Source organism: Vipera ursinii (genome assembly GCF_947247035.1).
Source record: "Vipera ursinii genome assembly, chromosome: 2".
Lineage (NCBI taxonomy): Eukaryota > Metazoa > Chordata > Lepidosauria > Squamata > Viperidae > Vipera > Vipera ursinii.
Window position 1 is genome coordinate 22,713,560 of NC_139513.1, and position 19,833 is coordinate 22,733,392.

Here is a 19,833-nt window from a genome sequence, read left to right on the forward strand (position 1 = left end):
TTGAATTTTGATTACGTGAACATGGGGATGCTGCAAAGGTTGTTAAAAATGGTCATAAGTCACTTTTTCAATGCCATTCTAACTTTGAACAGTCACTAAACAAACTTTTGTAAGTTGAGAACTACCTGTAATTGTTCTCACTGTTAGGAAGTTTCTCCTTAGTTCTAGGTTGCTTCTCTCCTTGATTAGTTTCCATCCATTGCTTCTTGTCCTGCCTTCAGGTGCTTTGGAGAATAGCTGGACTCCCTCTTCTTTGTGGCGGCCCCTGAGATATTGGAACACTGCTATCATGTCACCCCTCACCTTTCTCTTCGTTAAACTAAAGTTAAAGGTAAAGTTTCCCCCGCACATGCGTGCTAGTTGTTTCCAACTCTAGGGGCCGGTGCTCATCTCCGTTTCAAAGCCGAAGAGCCAGCACTTGTTCGAGGACGTCTCCGTGGTCATGTGGCCGGCATGACTAGATGCCAAAGGCGCACGGAACGCTGTTACCTTCCCACCGTAGTGGTCCCTATTTTTCTACTTGCATTTTTACGTGCTTTCGAACTGCTAGGTTGGCAGGAGCTGGGACGAGTAACAGGCGCTCACTCTCCTACACGGCACTTGGGATTCGACCCGCCAAACTGCCGACCTTCTGATCGACAAGCTCAGCGTCCTAACCCACTGAGCCACCTTGTCCCTCTCGTTAAACTACACATACCCAGTTCCAGCAACCGTTCCTTATATGTTTTAGCCTCCAGTCCCCTGATCATCATTGTTGCTCTTCCCTGTACTTTATTCATTTTCTCTTTCTCTTTTTTTCTTTTTTGGAGCTGTTAGTGCTGGAAGTATATTTTTGTTTTGTTTTGTTTCTTTTCCTGTTTTGTATTTTACCTTTTAAATAAATATATTTAAATAAAGAAGGAACTTCATAAATGCAGCATATGACTTTTGTAAGTCAAAGAGAAGAAAGTTTTCCAGTTCGCTCTTCAGCTTTCTTATTTTTGTATCCATTTTAGGTCTTAAGAAACCAATCACTTTCACTGGTAGGTCTTGTGTAATATCTTTTTCCTGTATGTTTTTTTTTTTTAAATTTAAAATCCATATCCAAAACAGCTTGTTTCTCAGTTGTATCCTTTTCTGCCTCCCCTTTTTAACCTTTATTTATGATAGCTGATAAGAGAAATTCCTGACTGCATTGTTGCCAAATATCTTGTCCATGTGTTGTGCGCTTAAGGGGTTTTCGTTGTATCTTCTGACTGTTAGTTGGTGTTCATGGATGCATTGTGGCAACTTCTGCCTGTCTGTCCTACAGGGTGGCTATTGCAAGCCTTATACTCTGTGTTGTAGATGACTCCAATTTATCCTTCTGGGTCTTTTGGTTTGCTTACGTTATACAGAATAGAGTAGAGTAGAGTAGAATAGAATAGAATAGAATAGAATAGAATAGAATAGAATAGAATAGAATAGAATAGAATAGAATAATAGAATAGAATAGAATAGAATAGAATAGAATAATAGAATAGAATAGAATAGAATAGAATAGAATAGAATAGAATAGAATAGAATAGAATAGAAGTCTTTTAGTCCAGCCCCTTGCTCAAGGAGGAGAACCTATACCATCTCAGACAAGTGACTGTCGAGTCTCTTCTTAAAAACCTCCAGTGATGGAGCGCCCACGCTTTCTGGAGTCAAGGTATTCCACTGGTTCATTGTCCTCACTGTCAAGAACTTTCTCCTTAATTCCAGGTTGCTTCTCTCTTTGGTCAGTTTCCAACCATTGTTTCTTGTCCTTCCCTCTGGTGCTCTGGTGAACAATCTGACCCCCTCGGCCTTGTGGCAGCCCCTCAAATACTGGAACGCTGCTATCATGTCTCCCCTATTTCTTCTTTTCTTTAGAATAGCCCAGGGGTAGGCAACCTTGGCTCTTTTATGACTCGTGGACTTCAACTCCCAGAATTCCTGAGCCAGCATGGCTCAGATTGGAAACTTTCCCTTTCCGCTCAGCATGGCTGGCTCAGGAATTCTGGGAGTTGAAGTCCATGAGTCATAAAAGAGTCGAGGTTGCCTACCCCTGGACTAGTCAAACCCAAGTCCTGAAGCCGTTCTTCATTTGTTTTAGTTTCCAGGCCTTTGATCATCTTCGGGAAAGGGCGGTATATAAATATAAATATAATAATAATAATAATAATAATAATAATAATAATAATAATAATAATAATAATAAATCATCTTAGTTGGTCTTCTCTGAACTTTTTCCAAGGTCTCAACATCTGTTTTGTAGTATGGTGACCAAAATTGGTTGGAGTATTCCAGGTGTGGTCTCACTAGGGTTTTAAGGAGAAACTAAGGAGAAATTTCCTGACAGTTAGAACAATTCATCAGCGGAACGACTTGCCTCCAGACATTGTGAATGCTCTAACACTGGAAGTTTTTAAGAAGAGACTGGACAGCCATTTGTCTGAAATGGTATAGGGTTTCCTGCCTGAGCAGGAGGTTATATAAGACCTCCAAGGTCCCTTCCAACTCTGTTATTCTGTTAGGGTTTTAGTTGATTTGTGTGCTAGGGTGATGCCATGTGTGGTTGTAATTGTCTGATGGTTGTTTCTGAGATGTTTTTGATGCTTAATTAACCTATGGCCTGCCTTGCAATGCAACAGCCCTATTTGCTCAGCCCAAGGATCCAGTGATAAAATCAATAAAAGACATTATCTGTTCATGGGGAGAATTCACCCTCTTTGCTATTGAATTTGTTTTATTGAGCATTTTTAGATCATGAGGAAGGGCTTTGCTTTTTCAGGTTGCCTTTTGGGGCATGGTTGGCACCTCTCTGCCCCACCCACCCCGTGCCTAATCACATCCTGCTTCTTTAATTGCTTTGATTTCTTTTAACTGCTCAGCCGCCTCCATACCTAAAGCCCTTGAAAAATTCAGGAATTCCCCCTATGCAAAGTTACTAACCAGTTTAACATGACATAATTGGGAAAAATCACTTTCCTTGCTCTGTCCGGCTGGGTCAGGGGTAGGCAACCTCGGCTCTTTTATGACTCATGGACTTCAACTCCCAGAATTCCTGAGCCAGCTTGGCTGGCTCAGGAATTCTGGGAGTTGAAGTCCATGAGTCATAAAAGAGCCGAGGTTGCCTACCCCTGGGCTGGGTCAAGGATTAAACTTGCAACATTTTGTGCGTGTTAAATTATGAGTTAGTTGTAGCCCGGAGCAACACTGTAAAGGTTTCGCTTTTGTTGTTTGGGTTAGTTCAGGGGTAGGCAACCTCGGCTCTTTTATGACTCATGGACTTCAACTCCCAGAATTCCTGAGTCAGCTGACTCAGGAATTCTGGGAGTTGAAGTCCATGAGTCATAAAAGAGCCGAGGTTGCCTACCCCTGGGTTAGTTAAAGAGTTCATTGTGGGGGGCGCACTGATCAATGCTTTGATTCATTCCCCCTTGCCTTTTGCATTGCCCACTGTCTACCCTCCTCCCCAAATTATGGTCTGTCAGCTGCTGTTACTGGCCTTAGATCAGGCAGCTGTTAGAAGGGACATTCCAGCAAAGGATTGTGGGAGCAGCTGGCCAGCTTCATTAACCTCCCCCCCCAAAAAAAACACACTTCCCAAATCACAGATTAAGGCACAGTGAAGGGAGAATGAGCTTGCTTCCTGAATAATGTGTGTGAGACTTCCTGGGAATATCTCTCTCTCTCTCTCTCTCTCTCTCTCTCTCTCTCTCTCTCTCTCTCTCTCTCTCTCTCTCTCTCTCTCTGTGTGTGTGTGTGTGTGTGTGTGTGTGTGTATGTGTATGTGTATGTCTCTTCAGGGACACTGGGTCAAGGACTGTGGAGATTGGGTATGACCTATATGGACAAAGCACACTTGCGGGATTTTATAGGGAAGACTTAATGCCCTCCAGATGTGTTATTTTACATGTCCCATTGGCCCTGTGTTGTTTGTTCGTTTGTTTATGTCCCATCATTATTATTATTTTTTCAAATAACTCAAGTGGTGAACATACTCAACACACCTTCCTCCTCCTGTTTCCCTGACAAAAACAACCCTGTGAACTGGGCTAGGCTGGGAGAGGGTGACTGGCTGGATTTCATGGCGAAGGCAAGACTTGAACTCACAGCTTTCTGCTTTTTAGTCTGTGCTTTCACCACTAGACCAAACCGTTGGTGAGTGATGTTAGGAATCTAGATGGTGATCTTTGAGGAAAGTTTAGGGAAGACTGATACGTTACTTTGGACTGGAATAGAATGGAATAGTTAGATAGGTGGGATGGATGGATGAAATTGATGGATGAAAGGATATAGGGATGGATAGGTAGATGGATGGATGATAGGGTGGGTGAGTGGATGGATGGCTAGATAGATAGATAGACAGACAGACACTAGTGCAATGTTTGGTTCTGATTCTTAACCAGTCTAAATTGTTGATTGATAGCAATGTCCATATTGCTGAAGAGTATAGGAAACTGACCTCTGCCAGGACCCAATCTGAGTTTGAGAGCTGTAACTGTATGGCAGTCCAAGCCATCTATTTATTTATTTGATTCCCCCTCCCCACTTTTATTATTTTTATAAATAACTCAAGGTGGAGAACATGCATAACATGGGGAGTCCTTGGTTTGCAACCACAGTTGGGACCAAAATTTCCATTGCTAGGCGCAAGGTAGCTCTTAAGTGACTCACTCCGGATTTAGATCCTGGTTTTTTTGCCATGGTTGTTAAATGAATTACTGCATTCGTTAAGCGAATCTGGCTTCCTCAGTGACTTTTGCTCATCGGAAGCCAGCTGGGAAGGTTGCAAATGGCGATCACATGACTGCCATTCGCAACCATTATAAAATCACATGAGTTCCACAGAACATTGCGATCATTAAAAATACATGCCAGTTGCCAGGGGCCCAAATTTTGATCATGTGACTGTGGGGCTGCTGCAGTGGTTGTAAGTATGAGGACTGGTCGTAAGTCACTTTTCCAGTGCTGTTGTGACTTTAGATCAGGGGTCTCCAAACTTGGCTGCTTTAAGACTTCTGGACTTCAACTCCCAGAATTCCTCAGCCAGCATCTTAAAGTGGCCAAGTTTGAAGACCCCTGCTTCATTTAGATGGTTGCTAACTGAATGACTGTAAGTCGAGGACTACCATCATAGGAACCAGGTGTGTTAGTGGCTCAACTATGTCCTAATGTAATGAATATGAGCCACAAGAAAGTCAATAAAAACAGTGATATGTGTTGGATGTGACTCATTTATTGCTTATAACGGGGTTTAAAGCCTGGTTAATAATTGCCAAGATGCACACTTGAGGAAATGTTGATCACTAAGAATCCTACAAGATGTCATCCTGACATCCTAGCTAGCCCTTTTATAAAAAAAATGCTATAGATTTTTTAAAAACAAACTATAACCTCAGATGGTTGCTAAACAAATAGTTGTAAGCCGAGAACTGCCTGTATTCCTTCCTCGTCCTGTTTACCTCACAACAACAACCCTGTGAGGTGGGTTGGCAAGAGGGAGGGGGAGGGAGGAAGGAGAGAGAACGGGGAGAGAGACAGACAGAGACAGGCAGGCCACGTTGCAAATGTTTTCCTAAAAAAGGAGAGAACCAAACTAGAACTAAGGAGAAATTTCCTGACAATTTGAACAGTTAATCAATAGCACAAACAACTTGCCTCCAAAAGGTTGTGGGTGCTCTATCACTGGAGGTGTTAAAGAAGAGATATGACAACCATTTGTCTGAAATGATATAGGGTTTCCTGCTTGGCGGGGGGGGGGTTGGACTAGAACAGCGTTTCCCAACCTTTAGGAACTTGAAGATGCGTGGACTTCAACTCCCAGAATTCCCCAGCCAGCTATGCTGGCTGGGGAATTCTGGGAGTTGAAGTCCACGCATCTTCAAGTTCCTAAGGTTGGGAAACGCTGGACTAGAAGACCTCCAAGGTCCCTTACAACTCTGTTAATCTGTTATTCTGTTACACTCATTTTCAGTATATTTGGGGATCATGTGAATGGATCTCCAAAGACTGTAAAGGACTGTGGTTGATCTGGGTGAGCTGACCTCTCAGCGGGACCTTGCCGGAAGTTTGCTGAAACAAAGAATAGAGGAGAAAAAAGACACTGAATTGAAAGCCTAGGGCAGGGGTCGGCAACCTTGGCTCTTTTATGACTCGCGGACTTCAACTCCCAGAATTCCTGAGCCAGCTATGCTGGCTCAGGAATTCTGGGAGTTGAAGTCTGCGAGTCATAAAAGAGCCAAGGTTGCCTACCCCTGGCCTAGGGCCTAGGCCGACTTTTCCCCTGTGCTTAACTGCGATGTGCTGCACCCCTAATCTGGATCACCCATTCCCCATCTGTTCTTCAGCTGCTGCATTCATGAGAAAGGATTTCCCACTGAGGAGTAGATGGCTCTTAACATCCATGTGAGAAAATCCGAAACTGGAATACAGATGCTCAGGCAATGTCATTTCCACAGCGAATATTTGAAACAGTTTGGGGCCATGTGGCCACCATGATACTCACACTTCATTCTAGTCACATGCACTCATGTGCTCAGCCCACCCACATTTAAAGTGTTTTCTGCAACCAAACTTTACACAAGGAAATATAGATAATTCTCAGCTTGACAGCAGTGCATTTAGTCACCGTTCAAAGTTACAACACAATAAAAAAAAGGTGACATTACCATTTTCATGAGCCGAAGAAGCTTCTTGGGTGAGGAGAAGTGAAACGTCTTCAAAGAAAACCAAGGAAGTCCAGTTTGCCTTTTGAAAAAGCACCTTTGCAACAACCATGACCTGGATGACTGAGAATCTCCATAGACCCTATTTTTCACAGTTATGACCTTTGGAGCATCCCCATGATCATATGATCAAAATTCAGATGCTTGGCAACTGATTCATACTTATGACCATTGCTGTGTCCCAAGGTCATGTGAACACCTTTTGCAACCTGCTGACGAGCAGAGTCAGTGGGGAATCGAGATTCACTTAACCAGGTTACTAACTTATCAATTGCAGTGATTCACTTAACAATTGTGGCAAGGAAGGTCGTAAAATGGGGCGAAACTCACTTAACAAATGTCTTGCTGAACAACCGAAATTTTGGGCTCAATTGTGGTTGCAAGTTGAGGATTACCTGTAGTTGTTGTTAAATGAGAGGAAAATCCCAAGTGTAGCAGAAGTTTCAGGTGAAGGTTTAAGTTATGTCACTTGATATTGCTTTAATTCAGGTGTCTTCAAACTTGGCCCTTTTATGACTTGTGGACTTCAACTCCCAGAATTCCTCAGCCAGGCACGCTGGCTGAGGAATTGTGGGAGTTGAAGTCCACAAGTCATAAAAGGGCCAAGTTTGAAGACCCCGGCTTTAATTGTTCCACGCATAAATCAATGAAATAGGAATGTTGGATCAGTTGATTGACTCTCAGTTGTGACCATGCACAATTTTGATCAAATAATTCTAGAATAAAAGCTGTCTCAGCTCCTAAGCTGCATTTTATGTGTAGGAGAGGAGACATTAGGCTGCAGCTCTGGAGGTTCTCCATGCTTTACAAAATGCTGATTTTGGAGATTGAAAAGAGAAAGCATGGTTGGGCACAAGGGGAAATTTTAATACAGTAACCTCAGAGGAGAATCCTCGTTTTAAGGGTTTGTCCCTTAGATCCTAGGTGTAGGGAATTTCCATGAATTTTTTTGTGCAATCAAAAGGCACATTTTCATCACAAAACTGTTTTTTTGGCATTTTACCGGATTTCCCATTAAAATCTGATATTGAAATCATGGTACCGTTATACCGTTGTTGAGCACTGAACTTCAGTGATACAATTTGGGCGAGGTCCAGATCCCTTGGTGGCTGTGGGTGTTTGCACCTGTGATCTGATATTCCTCAGATTTCTGACCCATGCTCCCAGGGAATGAGGGGAAATGTAGTTCAATGCATTTGGCAAATGACAGCTTGAAAAAAACACCCCTCATCTATAGAGACGCATTTGGAGCAATATTGTCAAAGTTGGGTGTAGATGGTGCTTAAATCAAGAACAGTGTCAGCTTATCCATGCTCCTTTAGTTAAATGATAAGGGAAAAAATGTAGGTGCAATAATTTGTTCCACTGACTGACAGCTCTGACTCACAAGCATTTGCTTCTAAACTCCTCCTTACTCATTTAATGCAGGGCTTTTCAACCTTTTCACCCATTGTACCACTTTTAGGATATGGCAAGATCTGAGTACCACCAGTCGCCTAGCAAGGTGTCAAAAACTTGATGAACGAAAAAAAAAGGAAAAAAGTGATGAAGTACAAGTAGTCCTTGACTTACAACAGTTCGCTTAGTGACTGTTCAAAGTTACAATGGCACTGAAAAAAGTGGCCCCCAACCCACAGCCGAGCAAGACACCTGCCTACCCGTCCGGTGGCACTCTTCCTCCTGTCCGAGGTTTTCATTGTTGTGAGCATTTCTGTTGAGGATTGGCAGTGGGGGTGGGGTGGGTGGGGTGTTTGGTTTTTATTCCCCCCCCCCATCTGCTGGGTGGTTGCAGCAGGTTTTGGTCACTTCACATGACCCTGGGACACTGTGACTGTCATAAATATGAATCAGTTGCCAAGCATCTGAATGTAAATCTCAAGACCTTGCAGATGCTGCAACATTCTAGCTCAGGGGTGTCAAACTCAATTTCATTGAGGGCCACATCATCATTGCGGTTGCCCTCAGGGGGCCAGGTGGGTGTGGCCAGGGTGGGTGTGGCCTACTGGGTGGGCGTGGCTAGAGTGCGTAAGGCCTACTGGGTGGGTGTGGCCAGCTCTACATCATTCGCATCAAGGGTGCCTATGGGGGCCTGGGCAGGAGTGGGACAACAGATCAGAGGGTCTCTGGCAGAAGGAGGGTCTCTGGGCCAGGGCCAAGGCAGTGGGGGCCGTTCCCTCACTGTATCCAGGATGGCTTCGCGGGCCACATGAAACCACTTCGCGGGCCGGATCCGGCCCCCGGGCCTTGTGTTTGACATGTTTGCTCTAGCTGATCGATGCTTCTTCTGGGCTCAGAAGCGCCAGGATCAGTGCTGAGCTCCAGCTGGAGCCTGGTGCTGATCCTGGCGCTTCCACTGAGCCCTGACAGCCCTGCAGCTGCAGCCATGTCTCACTCAGGCTTGTGCGGTGCTGCCACTGGTTCAGCTCATTCCCCTCCCCAGCTACTACTTTTCTAGGATGGTCATGTACCATCTGCCAGGTGCCAATGTACCACAGGTGGTACGGGTAACACTGGTTGAAAAGCCCTGATTTAATGCATGGGCTTGGAATATTCCTAAGTAGAGAAGCATTTTTTCTGATGCTCACAGAATGTAGTGCGATGGTCTCCTTTAGATTGTCTTGTTTTTAATTTGAGGAATGACATCACTGAAAAACAAAAACAAAAACGGTGCCTGGATCTCCAGGATGAACACCAGGGAGGACAGCTTGGTTATCTCTATTGCATGTGTTTGTATTTCTATTCTTAGTTGTGAGTCATAATGATGACATTTGGTTCACTGCAGTAGCCGGGCAGTAATTCTGATGAGCTAGGCGACTTACATGTTTAACGGTGCCTAGTAAATTGAACTTCCATATTCAGAGTCAACACAGGTTGTCTTTAATTTAGGACTACAATTGGGATTGTAATTTTGGTTATACGCCATTGTAGTTGTAATTGGAGGCACCATGTGACCAGACTCAATTTTACGACCGTTTATATGATGTTCATTAAAGAAGTCACCACAGTCGATAAGCAACTGTAGTGTGCTTGTTAAGTGAGGCATCTAATTATGGGGGTGGACTCCTTTTACCCAAAGGGCGTTCTTTTGCAAGAAAACAGCCATAAATGTTGCAAAATGCGATCACATGACTACGAGATAGTGCAACTGATTGTAATAGTGAACTGGTTGCCAAGCGCCTGGAATGCAATCACCCGTCCATGGAGGTGGTGCAGCAGTTATAACTTTGAGGATAGGTAATTTTGAGTTTGTTGTAACTTTGAAGGGTTGTTAAGAGACCGGTCGTAAGTTGAGGACTCCTTGTATACCAGAACTGCTTCTTTGAAACGTCTGAAAGGAGACAGTGTGCAGGATTGGCTGAGAGGTCCTTGACCTATCCACAATTAGTCATTTCTTACGGTATGTTTTTGAGCGATTTGGATGAAATACAGGCAATTTCACCACCTAGGATTGGTGTTGTGGATTGTGTACCTGTGGTCCCGGATTTACAAGAGTTCATTTAGTGACTGAAGTTACAATGGCACCGAAAAAGTGAATTATGACCACTTCTCACACTTACAACCATGGCAGCTTCCCCATGGTCACATGATCAAAATTCACATGTGTGACAACTGACTCATATTTATGACGGCTGCAATGTCCCGGCGGTCATTGCGATGACCTTTTGTGACCTTATGACAAGCAAGGTTAATGGGAAAGCCAGACTTATGTAACAACCGTATGACTAACTTAACCACTGCAGTGATTTACTTAACAACCGTGGCAAGAAAGGTCATAAAATGGGGCAAAAATTCCCTTAACAACTGTCTCACTTAGCAGCAGAAATTTTGGGCTTAACTGTGGACGTACATTGAGGACTACCTGTATAACTATAACTTGCAGGTGCTCTGTAATTAACATGAGTCTTCCTGCTTCATTCCTAACAAATAAGATCAATTGTTTCACTCTGCTTGAGCTTATTCCACCAATATTTAACCGAAACAACCAAGTTATTTTTTAATCCGTCTCATGACCAGCTCTTTTATTACAGGGTGGATTTTCCCAGAAGGGAAAGTGTATGCGGAGCCACAGATTTGGCTTGTAGCCCTCTTTGTGTTATAACGCTGCTGGTGTGTCACTTCCAGTCCCTTCTGGCTGGAATCTAGGAAAATAAAGACAATAGCAGCATGTGGGTGATTTCCTTGCCTGGAACGTTTGGTATTTATTAGGACCAATCAAGGGCATGAACTAGGAAATGAATAAGGCCGCTAAGTCAGGTTGAAATCACTCACCATCAAGCTTGAGCGATATAGGAAAAGACTCCTATAAGTTTATGAATAGAGAACAACAGAGTTCTAGGTTGCTTCTCTCCACGGTTGGTTTCCATCCATTGTTGCTCATCCTACCTTTTGGTGCTTTGGAAAATAGTTTGGATCCCCCTCGTCTTTGCAGGAGCCCCTCAAATATTGGAACATTGTTATCATGTCACCCCTTAGTCCTTTTTTTCGTTAGACTAGATCAGGGGTCTTCAAACTTGGCCCCTTTATGACTTGTGGACTTCAACTCCCAGAATTCCTCAGCCAGGCACACTGGCTGAGGAATTCGGGTAGTTGAAGTCCACAAGTCATAAAAGGCCCAAGTTTGAAGACCCCTGGACTAGATCTACCCAATTCCTGTACTGTTCTTTGTTAACTGCTTCTTCGTCAACTGCAGTTGTCTGCTTCGTTAACTGCCTCTTTCTTCAACTTTTTTTCACAGGCATGAAAGCTCAGTTATCGATGTAACCAGTCCCCTGGTCGGAGGTAGGATGGGACCCAGGACGCTTTGCCTTTTGCTGTTGATCTCTGTGGGGGCCTCGGAGTTGGAAGAACACTTTGATCCAGGTAAGAAGTACAGTAGAAGCCGAGAGAGAAAAGGGCAGCGGTTCAAAACAGCTGACTGGCATCAAGGTTCAACTCTGTTTTCAGTTCTAGGAGAAGCAGGTGAATTAAATTCCCCAAATCCACAGAGCCTGAATTAAGCAGAAGAGCCTTTAGTGCAGGGGTCTTCAAACTTGGCTCTTTTATGACTTGTGGACTTCAACTCCCAGAATTCCTCAGCCAGCATGCCTGGCTAAGGAATTCTGGGAGTTGAAGTCCACAAGTCATAAAAGAGCCAAGTTTGAAGACCCCTGCTTTAGTGCATCCCCTATCATTGCACAGTTTGGGAGAAGATGAACTTTTCAAATCGGGGAAGTTAGGAAGAGGAACTTTAGGCCAGCTTCCCTCATAGGTGGGGAAAATAGGATGGAGGGAGAGAGCTCCGTGTGCTGTTGTGAGCTCCTGAGTGAAAGACAAAATATAAATCAAATAAGTATATTTCACACTGATTCCAGCTAACTGCTTGAAAATTAGTCAGTTGTTGATGAGAATAAAATCTAATAATAATAAAAAATAATTAAGTAATTAAGAATTACCGTAATCATAAAAATGCGACAGAGTAAAGACAGACAGAACTAGCAAAATGAACAAGGATTATATCTGGAAATTACAGGTTTGTCAGAATTGCTAGGAAAAAATAGAATTAAAAAAATGTAATTACAGACACGGATAGTCCTCGATTTATAACCGCCGCTACAAACAGGCCATATTTACAACTGGGGAAAAGAGGTTGCAAGCACCACCTTGCCTTTGAGTAGCTTGTTGGTGTGCCCAGGGCAAAAAAGATTTCTATTTCATTTATATTAAAATTACCTCATGAAATAACCATTAACACAGTCACTTCTCATGTAGTTTTACACTAAAAATTAAAACGGCCAGCCAGAGTCACCTGGCAGTTTATATTGGGCAGCCATGTAAACTTATTTAATACAGGTAGTCCATGATTTACGAGCACAATTGGGCCCCAAATTTATGTTTCTAAGTGAGACACCTGTTAAGTGAATTTTGCCCCATTTTACAACCTCTCTTTCCACAGTTTTTACGAGAATTACTGCATTCGTTACTAACGGAGTTGCTAAGTGAATTTGGCTTCCCGGCTGACTTTGCTTGTGAGAAGGTCACAAAAGTTGATCCTATGACCCCGGGACACTGCAACCGTTGTAAATATGAATCAGTTGCCAAGTGTCTGAATTTTGATCATGTGACCATGGGGATGCTGCAAAGGTGGTAAATATGAAAAAGGGACATAAATCACTTTTTTTCAGTGCCGTTGTAACTTTGAAAGATCACTAAACAAACTGTTGTAAGAAGAGGACTACGAGTAAACAAAATAAACATTACAGTTGATAGTTTAGAGCAGCTCTGGATCCACACCAGGACCTTTCGGAGAAGGATGTCTTTCAGCTGTAAATGAAAACTCAGAAGGTGCCTCCTCTTCTGAATGCTGGGCCTGAAGACACAACTGACTCAACATCCCTTGCTGAAGCTAAACTGGACTGATAGGATCGATGCCCAGATAAGAGATCCCAGGAATGTTCAAAACATTCCGTCATAGATCAGTCTGACCTTGGAACAGGTTGCCCTGAGTGTTCCAGAAGGCTTGGAATGGCCTGTTTCCCTTTTTACTCCCATCCAGTCTGCCGTTACCACCACAGCCACGCCCACCCAATGGGCCACGCCCACCCAATGGGCCACCCACCCAATGGGTCATGCCCACCCAGCACCCGACGATACATAAGTGGGTTTGGGGTTGCAGCTTGGACACTCGATCTCTAAAAGGTTTCCTGTCTGAGCAGGGGGTTGGACTAAATAACCTCCAAAGTCCCTTCCAATAACAACAGCAACTACTTCTTCTTCTTCTTCTTCTTCTTCTTCTTCTTCTTCTTCTTCTTCTTCTTCTTCTTCTTCTTCTTCTTATTATTATTATTATTATTATTATTATTATTATTATTATTATTATTATTATTATTTAGTGGCAGAGCGTCACTACAGCAGATGAGAAGTGAGAGTCCTGTTCCCAGTCTTAGAGGCAGAACCCTCTGTAGTCCAAGTAATCAAAGAGAGAAGCTAGCTCGAACCAAGGAGAAGTTTCCTAACAGTGAGAACAATTAACTAGTGGAATGGCTTCTCTTCGGAAGTTGTTCATCACTGGAGGCTTTTGAGACTGGACCGCCCGTTGTCTGAAATAGCATAGGGTTGAGCAGGGGGTGGAACTAGAAAACCTCTAAGGTTCCTTCCAACTCTGTTATTCTCTATTCTGTCTCTGTTGGGGAAGAAAGTCAACAGGGTAGGAAGCCCATAGGAAGACTGGAAACGAGACTTTTTTTTTCTCTTCTGGGCAAATAAATTGCTCTTCGTTGTTAACGACCAATGGGCAATTGTAGACAAGAATGGTCTGATCTCCCTATAAAGATGTGCGATTCATTGGCTGTGTCTACATCTCAAAGAGAGCCAAGTCCATCCGTGAATAATATATTTGACGAGAGAACCTCATTTTTCCTTCAGTACCGAATGCTATCACCAGACAATTTCAATTTCATTCTAGCTAGGGTCACCTTGTGATTTTTTCCCCCCCTCAGGTGCTTTTCCTAGCGATTTATCTTTTGTGCTGAATTCCAAAAAGCTGCCAGCGTTTTGGAGAGGAGGGGAATTTTGAAAGAATCCAATTTAACTTCTGAGTCATGTTGTTGTTTATTGAATCAATTATCTTCGGGATTCGTACGTTTCGATTCAAATTTCTGTTGGAACTCACGCAATTGGTGGCCTCCCTCTTCTTGTATATGAAATTAGAGCGCCTCCTAATGGACAATACAGAAACATCAGAATCCTTGAAAGGAACCAACCAACCAGTTAGCTAGTTAGGTGACTGCCTCTGACTCTCTGCTTGGGCTTTGAATGTGGGTTAATACAATGCCAGACATATAAAACAGAACAAATATACTTTTAAAAAAAATACAAGGACAAACAGATGCCTGCCTAGCTTCTCTCTGAACGCATCTGGTAAAAGGGCCCACACCTTGTCTCTGAGAAACAGTTTCACTGTCAAACTTTTTCCTAACATCCGGTTGGAGTCTTGTCTTCCTGCAATTTAAATCCATGATATTGTTTTATTCAGTTTTAAATCCATTGCACTACAAGTAGTCCTTGACTTGACTTCCAACCATTTGTTTGGTGGACGTTCAAAGTTACAGCACTAAAAACGTGACTTCTGACTAGGCCTCAGTCATGTGATCAAAAATCGTTCCCTTGGCAACCGGGCATGTATTTACAATGGTTGAAGCGTCCCGGGGTCAAGCGATCACCATTTGCGCTGGCTTCCAATGAATAAAGTCAGTGAGAAAAGTGGGTTTGCTCAACAGTCGTGTGAATCACTTTTAACAGCTGCAGTGGTTCTCTTAACAATCGTGGCAAAAAAAAGGTCCTAAAACCGGGGACTATAGGTAGTCCTCAACTTACAGCAGTTTGTTTAGTGACCGTTCAAAGTTACATCATTGCTGAAAGAAGTGATCTACGACCATTTTTCACACGACCGTTGCAGCATCCCCATGGTGATCAAAATTCAGATGCTTGGCAACTGACTCATATTTATGACAGTTGCAGTGTCCTGGGGGGGGTCATGCAAACTTCTGACGAGCAAAGTCAATGGGGAAGCCAGTTTCGCTTAACAACTGCGTTACACATTTACCAGCTGCAGTGATTCACTTAACCACCGTGGCAAGAAAAGTCGTAAAGTGGAGCAAAACTCACTTAACACTTCACTTAGCAAGAGAAATTTCGGGCTCAGTTGTGGTTGTAAGTTGAAGGCTACCTATATTGACTTCCCAGTCGCCATGCTTAGCAATTGAAATTGTAGTATCAATTGTGGTTGTAAGTCGAGGACTACCTGGAATCCTTTTCAACCTTGGCAACTTCTTTAGTTCAAGATTTATCAAGAAATGCCCCTTGGTAATATTAACCTGACTTTAAACCCTGTTATAAGCAACAAATGAGTCACATCCAACACGTATGATTGTTTGAGTTGAGCCAATAACACACCTGGCTCCTATGCTGGTAGTCCTCAACAACCATTCATTTAGCAATCATCTGAAGTTAACAGTGGTACTGAAAAAAGTTACCTACGACCAGTAGTCCTCGCACTTACAACCATCAGAGCAGCCCCAGGGTCATGTGATAAAAATTCGAATACTTGTCAGCCAACAAGTGTTTACAATGGTTGCAGCATCCTGGGGAGGGGCGCGGTTTCCTGTGGTTGCCATTTCCAACCGTCCTAGCTGGCTTCCAACAAGCAAAGTGAACTCACTTAACAACCACCTTGCTTAACAACGGAAATTGTCCTAATTGTGGCCGTAAATTGAGGACTATCTGTAGGTGTGTATCTGGGGTCTGCATTCACTACCGAGAGTATTTTTCAGCCCTTTCACATTTTTCCTTCCACAGCTAAGTGTCGGTATGCGCTTGGCATGCAGGATCGAACCATTCCAGATGAAGCTCTCTCAGCCTCAAGTTCATGGTCTGATTCAACAGCTGCAAAACACAGCAGGTGAGGACGGTATCCACTGTTTAATTTGCATGACGTAATCTATTCAAACACATTTGTTTAATTGATACATACTTTCTCTGTCCGTTAAGGTGAAAGTTCCCAGTGGCTACTGGAAATTCCCATTCAGCATGTACACATATTCAGATGTACCATATCTTAGGGATTTGGAACTTGGCATTTATTTACACTTAAAACGTTAAGTTGGATTGGTGCTCAGTACAAAAATATCTGTAGTTGAATGATTTGCATAATGACTCTAATGGACTTACTTGCTGTTGTAATCTGTTAGTTACATTTATAGAAATTAGTAACTGGACAGAAGCCTGTGATTTCTGATATATAGTTTCTAGGGCAGATTGGTTTTCATTTATATGAAACTTAAACTATCTTAAAGTTATCCATTGTGCGAATCAATTTATAAAGGAAAACCACCGTGTTGCTTGACGTGACAAGGAATCAACAAAGTTTTCTTTTTAAATCAGATTTGCAGATTGGGGAGAACTAGCTAATACCAACAGTATCCATAACAATCCACGTGAATGTTAATGTGTTTATTTGTACATCAGGATGCCCATTGGGCAAAAGACACAATTATGTAAACTACAGAAATTTTACTTATTTATTAAGAAATTGTATATGGCTTACAGAGATCCTGGCAACTTACAAAAGAAACACCCCAAATACAAAATAACTGCTCCTGGCAAAAACAATGCCTCCAGAGGTGGTGAATGCTCCAACACTGGAGGTTTTTAAGAAGAGACTGGACAGCCATTTGCCTGAAATGGTATAAGTTTTCCTGCCTGAGCAGGGGGTTGGACTAGATGACCTCCAAGGTCCCTTCCAACTTTATTATTATTATTATTATTATTATTATTATTATTATTATTATTATTATTATTAAAACAAATCATATTGATGGGCTTCATATTACCTTGATTCTCCGGGTCTGCTGGCCAAACCACGTCAAAAAAAATATCAAGATGGGGCCAGTCTTATTTCCATAGGGATGATATCCCACTTTACAGTGCCTTGGTAAGGCCACACTTGGAATACTGCATCCAGTTTTGGTCACCATGATGTAAAAAAGATGTTGAGACTCTAGAAAGAGTACAGAGAAGAGCAACAAAGATGATTAGGGGGCTGGAGGCTAAAACATATAAGGAACAGCTGCTGGAATTGGGTATGTGTAGTTTAACGAAGAGAAGGGTGAGGGGTGACATGATAGCAGTGTTCCAATATCTCAGGGGCTGCCCCAAAGAAGAGGGAGTCAAGCTATTCTCCAAAGCACCCGAAGGCAGGACAAGAAGCAACGGATGGAAACTAATCAAGGAGAGAAGCAACCTAGAACTAAGGAGAAACTTCCTGACAGTGAGAACAATTAACCAGTGGAACAACCTGCCTCCAGAAGCGGTGAATGCTCCAACACTGGAAGTTTTTAGGAAGAGACTGGACAGCCATTTGTCTGAAATGGTATAGGGTTTCCTGCCTGAGCAGGGGGTTGGACTAGATGACCTCCAAGGTCCCTTCCAACTTTACTATTCTGATTATGATTACAGGGAGGGAGGATCCACTGGATGGACCTCCTTAAGATAGAGGGTCCGGAAACATACCCTGCCTTCCCACTCCGGTGGATCTGATAGATGTAACTGGGAAAAGACGAGACTACAAGCAGATTGTGTCACAATGTCTAGGGCAAGTAAGTCATGTCATTTGCATAATAATGTCATGATGCATGGATCAACATTCCCCCTGCTCCCCGGAGGCTCACGGCAAACACTCTGAAAGATCAAAGCCAAATTCAAAATGAGCTGGGTGTATTAAAGAAGCCCGCTCCGCCCACTTTAAAAATATCTCCCCACTCCTTAGGTTGGTGCAGTGTTTCTCAAACTTAGCAACTTTCTTTATTATTTTTATTTTATTTTTATTTTATTTATTGGGACTTATATGCCGCCCTATCTCCCGAAGGACTCAGGGCGGCTAACAACAATAAAAACAACAGTACAAAAGTTAAAAGAAATTAAATAAACAGCCCCAAAATAAATTAACTAAACAATTAAAAATTAAAACATTTTAAAACCCGTCATCAATCCAGGTCAGCCTGATGAAAAAGGAAAGTTTTGAGGTCGTGGCGAAAGGACCGGAGATCCGGGGCCATCTGGAGCAAAAAGGGGAGTTGGTTCCACAGGGCTGGCGCTCCCACAGAGAAGGCCCTCCCCCTGGGAGTCGCCAGCCGACATTGTCTAGCCGACGGCACCCTGAGGAAGCCCTCTCTGTGTGAGCGCACTGGGCGATGGGAAGTCGTTCCCGGCAGTAGACGGTCCTGCAAATATCCCGGGCCTAGGCCAACTTTAAGGGGTGTGGACTTCAACTCCCAGAATTCCTCAGGGAGCCACATTTCCCCCTCTCCTTTCAATGCTAGGGTAATTCTGGGAGCTGAAGTCTACACATCTTAAAGCTCTCAAGATCGAGGAACACCGGATGAATGTGCGCAGTAACTGTATACCTCCTTTAAATCAGGCATAGGGAAAGTCGTGTGTGTGTGCATTTCATTGTGACGCCATGAACGGATGGATGGATGGATGAAGGTTGAAAACACAAAGGTTTTTGGAAAATAAACCCCAAATGCAGAGATTATAGGATGGGGACCATCGGCCCTGGGGGTGAGACGTGCAAAAAGATCTTGGAATTGGACTTGATTTCAAACTGGGATCAAACTAAAAATAAGGCACCTGACTAGACACCAGGAGACGTGAATTCTAGTCCTGCTTCAGGCGTGAAAGCTGGCTGGGTGGCTTTGGGCCAGTCACACACTCTCTCAGCACAACTCACCTCACAAGGTGGTGGTTGTGGGGTAAACAGGAGGAATTGAGTATCGTGTATATTTGCTGTCTTGAGTTATTTACAAAGATAATAACGCCGGGATAAAAACAAACAAAATGAGCCCTGCGACAAGGCCACAATCCAGAAGACTTGTCTCACACCTCCCTTCTTGTTGTTTTAGGCTGGCCCTGAGTGAGGGCGATGGAGCTTGGTGTCCTGAAAGACCCGTCTATCCCAATGATGCAGAGTACCTGGAGATAGACCTGCGCCGGCTGCATTTCCTGACTTTGGTGGGGACACAGGGCCGCCACGCAAGTGGTCACGGCAAGGAATTTGCTCGCTCCTATCGGCTCCATTACAAGCGGGATGGGCACCGCTGGATGCCTTGGCGTGACCGGTGGGGAAATGAGGTAAGTAAGGAGCATTGTAGCTTCTCTGAGGTGGGATAACATGGAGACGGGTTGTATTGTGGAGACTGCATCTGTGTCTAATCCAGTGTTTCTCAACCTTGGCAACTTTCAAGATGTGTGGACTTCAACTCCCAGAATCCCCCAGGCAGCATGGCCGGCTGGGGAATTCTGGGAGTTGAGGTCCACACACCTTAAAGTTGCCAAGGTTGAGCAGAGTGACTCTTCAACTTGCAACCATTTGTTCAGTGACCGCTTGGAGTGAGAACGGCACTGAAAAAAGTGACTTATGACCGTTTTCCCCATTGCTGATCGTCCAGCGTCTCCATGGTCATGTGATCAAAATTCAGACGCTGGGCATCTGGTTCATATTTATGACGGGTGCAGTGTCCCGGGGTCACGTGATCACCTTTTGCAACCTCCTGGCAAGAAAAGTCAGTGGGGAAGCCGCATT

At 43.5% G+C, this 19,833-nt stretch overlaps 1 protein-coding gene across 4 annotated transcripts in view; it reads left to right on the forward strand.

The window, feature by feature from the left end:
• Positions 1-19,833, forward strand: part of DDR1 (discoidin domain receptor tyrosine kinase 1) — an 81,515-nt gene that overhangs the window by 30,549 nt on the left and 31,133 nt on the right. For all 4 annotated transcript variants that reach the window (XM_083356840.1, XM_083356843.1, XM_083356841.1 and 1 more), the window contains exons 2-4: positions 11,452-11,576; positions 16,050-16,152; positions 19,154-19,382. In XM_083356840.1, the coding sequence (XP_083212966.1) occupies positions 11,501-11,576; positions 16,050-16,152; positions 19,154-19,382 (408 nt within the window). In that variant the 5' untranslated portion in view covers positions 11,452-11,500. The remainder of the gene's footprint in view (positions 1-11,451; positions 11,577-16,049; positions 16,153-19,153; positions 19,383-19,833) is intronic.